Source organism: Belonocnema kinseyi, chromosome 5 (assembly GCF_010883055.1).
Source record: "Belonocnema kinseyi isolate 2016_QV_RU_SX_M_011 chromosome 5, B_treatae_v1, whole genome shotgun sequence".
In the NCBI taxonomy this organism is placed as follows: Eukaryota; Metazoa; Arthropoda; class Insecta; order Hymenoptera; family Cynipidae; genus Belonocnema; species Belonocnema kinseyi.
Genome location: NC_046661.1, coordinates 111,663,379 through 111,673,486, shown reverse-complemented (window position 1 = coordinate 111,673,486; position 10,108 = coordinate 111,663,379). Strand labels below are relative to the sequence as shown.

Genomic DNA, 10,108 nt, shown 5'->3' with positions numbered 1-10,108 from the left:
CAAATCTCTCGAAAATACAGTTGGTGGGTAGTGGTGTTTCCTATATTTGTAGGGGGGTGGGGGTGGCTGGGGGGTGGAGGGTAGTCCATTTAGCGTGCAATCCACTCGGGATACTTATAAGATACTACCATGATTTTTTCAGATTTTTTTGGTCCAAAAATAAATTAGGCCAAAAACCGGCCTTACCGACCCTCCCCCTTTATTCAAAATTAAGCGAAAAAATTTTAGGAAAGAAGTTTGATAAGGTTCTTTATGCCATTGGTAGAAAAAACAGTTACAATAGATATCATAGTCTACGAGAAAATTAAGTGGCTCATCTTACCACATAAGCTCATCTCGCCCCACCCTACACTAGTAGAATTTCCAACCAAACAGATTAATTTTTGACCAAAAAAGACGAATTCTCTACACATGAATCAAATCGGTAAATAAAAACTGTTGAATTCACCAGTAAAGAGGAATTTTCAACATGAGTTACATTTTTAACTAATTTGAGAATGGTTCTTCAGTAAAGAGATAACAAAAAATGTTCACCGAATTGTTGGATTTTTCACCAAAAATATGAAACGTCAATCAAGAGTAATAATTTTCTGCAAAAAGGACGAATTTTCAACAAAGCACACGACTTTTGAACTAATTATATTAGTTCAAAAGTTTATATTACTATATTTCTAAAATTGAGACACACCTTCAAAGAAATTCACTAACATTTCCTGGGTTTTCCGCATGTATAAAAATTTTGTAACAATTCCAGGTTTGCCAGGCAAGTAGACACTATAACTACATATGAAAAATCTATAAAATATACGTACCTTTGATGTTTGAAACACCATTGTAGAAAAATTAATGAAGTAAAATATGCCCGTCATAACCATAGGAATACGTTCAATTACAGCATCAAAATCATGCCTGACATCGTACAGAGCTATAATCTGAAATTTCGGAATTTTTAGTGATATGTGAAATTTTTTAAAATGATTTGTGCAATTTCTATAATTTTTAACTTCGAATCTAATTGAAAATAGGAGCTTCGTGCAGTGGATAAAAAGAAATGAATTAATCCTTTATAAATTTATTTAAACCATTTATTAAAGAAGATAAACATTTAATTAGGCCAATATAATGGCAATCTATCACTTGACTAATTACGTACTATTATATTCGGTAGATTTATAATTAAGAAAATGAATATATTGTACTGAAATTTTGGGAAATGGTTCAAAATATATGAGGCATATCTGCCAGGCCTACTTGAGTTTTGTTGTGTTCAAATAATGCAATTTTGTTATTGCAATTTCATCCAGGGCAATAAAGTCATGTTCTGAGTTAAATTTCGTGTTAAAAATCAATACAATGTATTTTGAACCTTTTTCCAAAATTTCAGCACAAGATATTCATTTTTAGGATTTCGTAGCCCCGGAGAGAGGTCTTTATAGATTTATACTGATGCTCATTTGTCCGTCATACTTTTCTTCGGCAGAAGCAATAAAAAAATTCCTTATCTGACATTACCCCGTACACTAACCGACTTTACTCCGCGCCAAAACCAAGTTTATACCGCGCCAAAACCGAGTTTATACCGCGCCTTATCCAACTTTACACAATTTCCTTAACGTCTTTCCTCCGTTCTCTAGCCTAATCATCCGGTATCTAACCAAACTTATTCTTAGCATTTACCGATTTTTGTCACGCCATACCTAACTTTGCCCCGTAATCTAGCCGATCTTATCCCGTACACTTGGTGACTTCTCCACGTACTCTAGATGACTACTACGTTTTAATCCCTTCACTTTGATAGCTTGCATTTAACATATGATATTTTAAATTTATCTTAACGGATCGTATCTATTACCATAGTCGAATTTACTCCTACCCTAGCCAAATTTAAGCCGCGTCCTAGTGAGAGTGAAAGTGAGGGGAAGTATGGGAGAGGGAGATCAAACGAGTTAAGGTTATACTGCAGCGAGAGCCAAGTGATCAGAATTTGATAAAAATTAATATACATGTAGTTTATGGTGCCTTCCGCCCCCTTATCAAATTGTACAAAAGTCATGTCGTTGGGTGTTGAGTAATGAGTTTTCGAAGTATTTATTCATTTGAATGCCGAAATTTTCACTCAGTTTTTAGTAAACAGTAACTATAGCTTACATTCAATACGTTGAGTTATTTTTAAGCACTTTTCCCTTAAAATTAGAAAAATAGTTTTTTTACATATTTTTATATCAATTTTTTATTGACGTCAATTAATCATTGATTCGCAAGCCGAAAAAAGAATCTTTTCACTGTGCATCGGGCAGGAATGATCTACGTTCTCCGTTGGTGTAGTAGCCTACAAAAAGATATTCATGATTGTAGAGTAGGATAGTCCAAAAATTTTTTTTCGAATTTGTTCGAATCCACACAAAATTAAATCCATTTTTAAAAAATTATATTGAGAGGTTCCACAAGCCCCATGAAGCTTAACACGTAATTCTCATAAGGAAAAAAGAAGTTTTTGTACATTCTATTCAGAATCCTCAATATTATCTTAAACGAGATGAAACTTAAGAATTCTCTTTACAATTATCTAGAGAATACGAATAAAATATCTCTTTTTAAACATCACCCCATAAGTCTGTTTTATAGGGTCCCAATAAAAAACCATTAAGTAAAAAATGGGTAATAAAATATATAAAATATAATTTTATGCTGATAATTAGAAGTTAAAATAAATTGTTTAAACAATTTATTATTGTTGTTACCAATTTTCTCACAGAATCCCGTGCAGAAATCGCCAAATATTTGCATTATTTTCAAATTGGGCCAGATCGGACACACAATTTAGTGGATTTTAAATTTGGCCCCCTCTAGACCCCGACTTAACAGCCACTTTTGACAGTAGATGGCGCCCTACTAATTTCCGGACCTAAAGTAGTTTGATTCCAAATCTCTCAAGTTACAATGTAAAGTGTCAAACTTCAAAAATGTTTCAATTAATAATTAAAAAATCAAAATATTCCTGACTTACGTGTTGAAGACTATAGTAAGTAAACTTATCAAGTATGTTAAGATGAAAACTAACCTCGAAATGCGGTTATTTATATATAAGAAAAGAAGAAGAAGTGATATTTACTGTGTTGAATATGAAAACGAATTAGATCAACAATGACGTCATAAACATCCCTTCTAGAAATAATCGATTGTAAACGATTTACGACGATTAAGAGTGATCAAAAGTTGTATCGGTTTGAATTGTTGCTTATTGTGTCAATTGATCCCAATCGCATTCAATCGTCTTGAATTTAATAAATGCACTTGCATGCAATTCACCCTCTGAAATTTTGGTTTGTAACACTCATGACGCGAACGCTTTTATTGGCTAAAATTTTAATTTTTAATAACTTAACAGAAAATTTAAAAACGAAAATTAGAATGTTTGTTCAGGCGGTATACCGAATGAAAAATCTATAGTATCTGGGGCTATAACAACATGCAAAAACCATGCCGTTTCTCGGACGGGTCAGTGATATAGAGTGATTATCAAGTAGGTAGTAGCAGTTTGATCTAGTGGTTATATTGTTGTAAGATGTTTATTTACTTCTTTTTATATTCATATTGTAGACATTTATTTGTTTTAAAGAGTAAAAACCCGCTTGTAAATAATTATAGCAATATCAAAATAATGTAGTGACATTATTAACCTCTTACTGAGAATAATAGATACCCAATTGAAAACGATTGGAATCATTATAGAACCTAGAAGGCGCTAATATTTTGAAAGTCGGGCTAAATAAATTGTAGTAATTTTTTTTTTTTAATTTTTAGTAGAAAAACTTATCCAATACATTTAAGTTTCTTGCAATATAAGAATTATGAATTTTTAAATAAGTTTGATTTGAAATTCTTGAAAGTTTCTAATTTTAAATATTTAAAATATTGAATTTTTAACATTTCAAATAATTTGGATTGTCTATTCCTAGTCTTAAAATCATATATTCATAAACTTCTATATAGAAGTATGTACGTTTTTCTAAATTTTAGCATATCAAAGGTAGCGTTCCAGGTCAGTTAGAGGTTATTTGAAATTAGCAAAGTTTTCCAAGAGATCAGTGTAATTCCTGAAGTAAATTTTAACGAGGAATTCAATGGTAACCTTCATTTTGATCTTAAAGTTGACCTTCATGGCTTTTTGAAGGAGAACTTTGTTTTTTTTTTAAATGGAAACCCCCTTTTTTACATCTGTAATCGATAGAGCGGAAAATTCTACGTTCAGGTACGTACCCAAGTCATAGTTCAATTGTAACGTTCAAGGTCAGTTAGAGGTTATTTGAAATTAACAAAGTTTTCCAAGAGGTCAGTACAATTTCTGAAGTAAATTTCAACGAGAAATTCATTGGTGAGCTCTGTATTGATTTTGGTGATGATCTTCAAGGTTTTTTTCAAACAGTTCACTTTCACGTTTAGCATTACCCAGGAACAACGACCTGGACGTAGAAAATTTTGTTCTCTTTAGGGTGCTTCATAAGCGTGAGTCCCCTTGCCTCTCACGTTTCGGGATGCTTGATTAGCGTGAGTCCCCTTGCCTCTCACGTTTCAGGGTGCTTGATTAGCGTGAGTCCCCTTTCCTCTCAATCTTCAGTGAAGATGTTCGAACTGAAAACCTTGAGTTTCTTGACAAAAAGCTATGCGATTTTAAAAATGAGTTACAGCATTACGAATCATCTCCCTATCAATCAAAGTAGCCTGTTGCAGAATCCGATTCTGCAATTCGTCTAAGCTTTACGGTTGCATTGAGTATACTTTGCTCTTTAAATAACCCCAAAGAAAATAGTCGAGAGGCGTCAGATTGGGAGATCTAGCAGGCCACGCGATTTCACCCCTTCTTCCAATCCACCTTTGAGGGAACTGAGTATCCAAATATGCTTGAACCTCCCTGCCGTAATGAGCCACTGCTCCGTCGTGCTGGAACCAAATACTTGAAAATTATCGCCTGTAATCTCCCTTATTCTTGGTACAATTTGGTTTCTGAGAAGCTATTCATATGCACGGGCATTGAGATTACCATCGACGAAGAAAGGGCCTATCAATGCATCATTCAAGATACCGGCCCAAACATTAATCTTTTGTGGATATTGTGTGCGACTCTCCAACATCCAATCAGGATTTGTGTCGGACCAATATCTACAATTTAGCCTGTTAACTTTACCTTTTAAAGTGAAGGTAGATTCATCTGAAAATACTGTATTGTATAAGAAAAGAGGATCTCTATCAATTCTGTCCATCATAATTTCACAAAATTCAACCCGACGATCAGGATCGTCTTTATTGAGCTCTTGTACCAAATGACTTTTAAGGGTGGAAATTAATGCTTTTTAAAATATTTCGCACTGTCTCAGGAGCAACGTTACGCTAATCACTAGCTCGACATAAACTAAGGTGTGGGTTTTCAAGAAATGTTTGGGCTATGCCCATTTGCATCTCCTCAGATCCTGCATATTTTGGCCGACCAGTTCCCTGAAGGTCCTCGATAGATCCATAATTTATAAAGCGCCTTACAGTTCTTTCAATTGTTGACTTTGAGACAAGATTTAACCCTTTTCCATTACAAAACCTGCGATTAAAAAGCAAACGAACTTGATCATAAGATCGAACTTGATCTTCCTAACCACGCATCATTACTACAGATACCCTCTCTCGTTCCGAAAGTTTAGCTTGCGCCATAATAATCTTTTAGCGAAAGATAGTAAGTATGTACTCGTAATATGTAAATTTAGTTTCGATTCGTAATATTCGTATGGAAAAACGACATAGGATTTATGGTATCGCCTTAGGTATTGACTTAGGTATCGAAAAACGGTAAAGGACTGTATAACTCTTCGTGGAGGAACAGAACTCTCACCAGAGCAACTGGAACTTTTAATGAAAAATTTCCTTATGATTTTACAATATTCAAAACGCTGTAACCAAGATCAATGCAGAGCTCACCAATGAATTTCTCGTTGAAATTTACTTCAGGAATTACACTGACCTCTTGGAAAACTTTGTTAATTTCAAATAACCTCTAACTGACCTTAATTGTTACAATTGACCTATGACTTGGGTACGTACGTGAACTTAGAATTTTCTGCTCTATCAATTTCAGATGTAAAAAAGGGGGTTTCCATAAAAAAAAAACAAAGCTTACCTTCAAAAAGTCATGAAGGTCGACTTCAAGGTCAAAATGAAGGTCACCATTGAATTCCTCGTTGAAATTTATTTCAGGAATGACCTTCATTTTTTGAAAAATATTTTACCTGAGGAAATATCCAACCGCCCCGGGACTTTTTAGACACCCTGTATAATTAAATATATGGATCGGGAAATTGCCGGAGTAGAATATCGTAAAATTTACAAGTACTTAAGGTTTTCTTTTATAATCATTGTCATTTGAAACTCAATGTACAAGAAAGTGCTGCTTTAGTGTTGAACGATGTGAAAAGTTTTTGGACAAAAGCACGCTTACCTACAGTTCAATTGTCAGTTAGAAGCGCAACAAGGAATGATAACGATTTCAAACAAGTGCTAAGTGCATTGTTTAATGTAGCTTTAGTAGACGTTCTTTCTCGCACTGATATTTTTGAAGAAGATAAACAATTTTTAGTACTGCAAAGGAAAAAAGACGTAAAGGATACATGGCTAAGGTTGATAAATCTTTAAATAAGAAAACCGAGAAACAGGAAAAGCGTATCGAAGAAGAAGAATGAAGTAGACGATTTTATAAAGAGCAAGGACAGAAGGTGAAAATTTTCGAAAAAAACCACAACTATGAAACCATTATTCCTGTTAACATTCTTAATCTGTAATCTCTCTCTTATAATGATGAACAATCACAAATTGTTTAAACGATTCATTTAAACATCTAATTATCATTATAACGTGGTATTTCATTCACAAGACACAATTTTCATTTTTTTTTAAACGCAAAAAGTTCTAATTAGGGACCCTATAAAACAGACTTATGAGGGAGATGTTTGAAAAGTAATATTTTATTCGTATTCTATGGCTAATTGTGAAAAGAAATTTTGAGTTTCAACTCGATTCAGCTAATATTGCGGATTTTCAATAAAATGTACAAAAACGTATTTTTTTCTCATAGGAAATACAGATCCATGACAAAAAGCACAAACGACAAAGCACCCACCCATTGAGACTCGCGCTCCGTGATAAAAGCCCGCGAATCAGAGAGCGAGTACGGGCGTGCTCATACATACATCCATCGCGATAAAGCGAGTCGCTTTCTGATTCACGGCCTTTTTTCACGGAGCCCGACTCTTCTTGCACGGGCGCTTTGTCGTTTGGGCTTTTTGTCACGGATCCAGAAATACGTGTTAAACTTCATTTGACAAGTAGTGGTTTTTTGGCTTTGGTGAAGCGAATAAGGGTGTTTGGTTGAAGAAAGGGCAGAGAGTGCGGAGATCGGGTGTATAGGAAGAAGAGTGAGTGAAAGCAAAGGTGCAAAAGGTAAAAGTGAGTAGTTTGTACTGGAAACTTGGAGCTTACGAAGTTTTTGAGGATAGGAGTAGGAAAAATAGTGGCTTGGTAAGGGGGGCAAGAGGTAGAATAATATGGCGGGAAACGTCTCGGCGCTTTGGGTAAGCTAGGATGTCGACGACGTTGATCGCAGTGACAGCAGCGTTGAAGAAAAGTCCGAGAAGCTAACCAAGGAGGGGATGGTAGCGAGAAAAGACTCAAGTACGAACAATCAACGCGGAAGATCCTCAAACCTACAGCCCCTCAACAAGATAGGCAGCATGTGTACGAATAGGAGTCTGGGCGAATGGCAAAAAAAGGCAAGCGCGACTAGCAGTGAATGGAGGGATAAAAGAAAAAGAGAGACAGGAGACGATGATTTAGAAAGGGAAAAGTATAGCCACAAAGTTAGGATTAAACGGAAAATATCATAAAGAGATAGGGGGCAGGGAGAGAAAATTGGAAAGAATGGGACAAACCCTGGAAGGAGGATAAAGTATTAAGAATAGAAAGATAGAGGTCGAGGAACGGAGAAATAATGAGATAAAACAGTTGCAAGAACGACAGTGAAACGATAGTCGTGGGAGCTAAAGCGTAGGCTTTGGACCCACTCCATCGGCTTGCAGGTTCGCTTTCCGCCTCGCACTCTCAAAGAGCCTCGGCGGCCCATGCGATGAACACTAGCAAGGGAAACTAGCCACTAGCCTAGCAAGGGAGTTGTTTTTCATCTCCGGAGAGTCGTGGGACCGGTACCTCTAGACAAAAAGGTTCTCTGAGTACTTAAGCTGTTGCTTTTGGTGGTTCGGAACCCACCTGAACCTATAGGTCCCCCTCCCACCACCAAGTAAGTCCGTGGCGTGTGTGTGAACAAATAGGGAAGAAGGAGCGAGAAAAATGTAAACCCTTAGGGGACACATTAGAAGCTTAAATTCAATTTTAGATGGAAGAACGGGTAAGCAATTTAGAAATTAGGAATGAGCATATGGTGAAACAAGCAGAGAATGAGAAAATAGTGCAAGAAAATGAGAAGAATGTGCAAAGTGAAAATGAAAGACTGAAGAAAATACTGACTGAGATTGAAAGAAGATTGAAAGGAGAAGAAAGGGCGAAGAGGGAAAATAACTTAGTAATTAAGGGAGTGAAAGTGGAGAGTGAAACTGACGAAGTGAAAATAAGAAATCTTTTGAGAGACATTAGAATGCAGGTAAGGGTAGAAGGATTTAAGCGAATAGAATGGACGAAGGAAGGAAAAAAAGAAATGTTTGTAGTGAAAGGGGGGAGGGTGAGGACGAGAAAAAAAACATTATAGAGAGAAAAAAATTATTGATAAGGAAGAAGGGAAGGAATTGATGAAGATCTGACTGGGAGGCAGAGGAAAAGGGGATGGCAAATAGAGCAGAGAAGGAAAAGGAAAAAAGGAGAAACGTGAAAATAGCTTTCTGGAATGCCGGCTTTGCAGAACAAGAATAAAGGATTTGGGGGGGAGTTAGAAAAGTCGGATGTAATTATGATGAGTGAAATCTGGGCAAATGAGAAGGACTGGGAGGGGATAAAAACGCTGTTACCGAAGGGTTATGTATGGACAATGCAGGAAGCAAGAATAGAACATATTAAAGGGAGAGGGACGGAAGGCATGGTTTCAGGGGTGAGAAAAAAAATGAGCAGTAAAAGGTAGAAAAGATGGGGACAAGGAGGAAAAGAATGGAACAATTGTAAGAAGGCTCATAGTTGGGAAAGTCCAAATAGCGTTGGTTTGTGTATATAAAAGAAGAGGGAAAGTGGAAGGTTGGGAGAGTAATAAGGAGGCGGATAAAGGAATAAAAGAAGAATTGATGTTAATAAGAGGGGACTTAAAAGCATGGACTGGCCAACAAGGGCAACGGATTTGGGATGAGGAAAAGGAGACATATATAAGGAACTCCAAACATAGGGAGGCGGACCGGGAGGACAAGAAGTTACTAGACGTGATAAGAGAAACATGACGCTTTATATGTAATGGCAATATGAAAGGAGATAAGAAAGGCGAGATCACATTTATAGGAAAGAGAGCAACAGTAATAGACTACATCTTGGCTAAAGAAAGAATTTGGCATATGATAGGGAGCATGAAGGTGAGGAATGAGATAGGGTCCGAGCGCTGCCTTGGCAAGGCTACACTAAAAGAAGGCGTCAGTGATTCCAGATTTGAAACGAGACGTGGTCCAATACTATCACAGGTATATGTCCGTGTGAATATAGTAGAAGACGATATAAATGTTTTGGTTGCGCGCAAAACCCATTTCTCCTCTTCTGAATTTGAAAACTTGACGGTGCACGATTGCCGGTCGGAAAACTTCGGCGGTTCTATTTATACCTCGATTCGCTTTGAAATAAAATCAAGAAATTGGTATTTGAATGTTTCCAAGCTTCGATACTTCAATTTGGAGGTTATTTTTTTAGGTGTAGCATATTATATATATTAATGTTAATATTAAAATTCTATTATATTATATCATATTATAAAAGTCTTCTTTTTCTATTTTGATCTGCGTTTTGATCTATTTTGATTCGCGCGCCTCTTTATATGCGCATATTTTGAGGTTGCGTTATTTCAAGTATAAAATATAAATGATATAAATAT

At 36.0% G+C, this 10,108-nt stretch overlaps 1 protein-coding gene across 1 annotated transcript in view; it reads right to left on the bottom strand.

Moving 5' to 3' along the window:
• The window catches only part of LOC117173834 (odorant receptor 82a-like), a 132,943-nt gene extending 125,708 nt beyond the window's left edge, over positions 1-7,235 (bottom strand). The window contains exons 1-2 of the mRNA XM_033362478.1: positions 7,230-7,235; positions 813-932 (exon numbers count right to left, since the gene is read on the bottom strand). Of these exons, the coding sequence (XP_033218369.1) occupies positions 813-932; positions 7,230-7,235 (126 nt within the window). The remainder of the gene's footprint in view (positions 1-812; positions 933-7,229) is intronic.
• Positions 7,236-10,108: the final 2,873 nt, after the last annotated feature.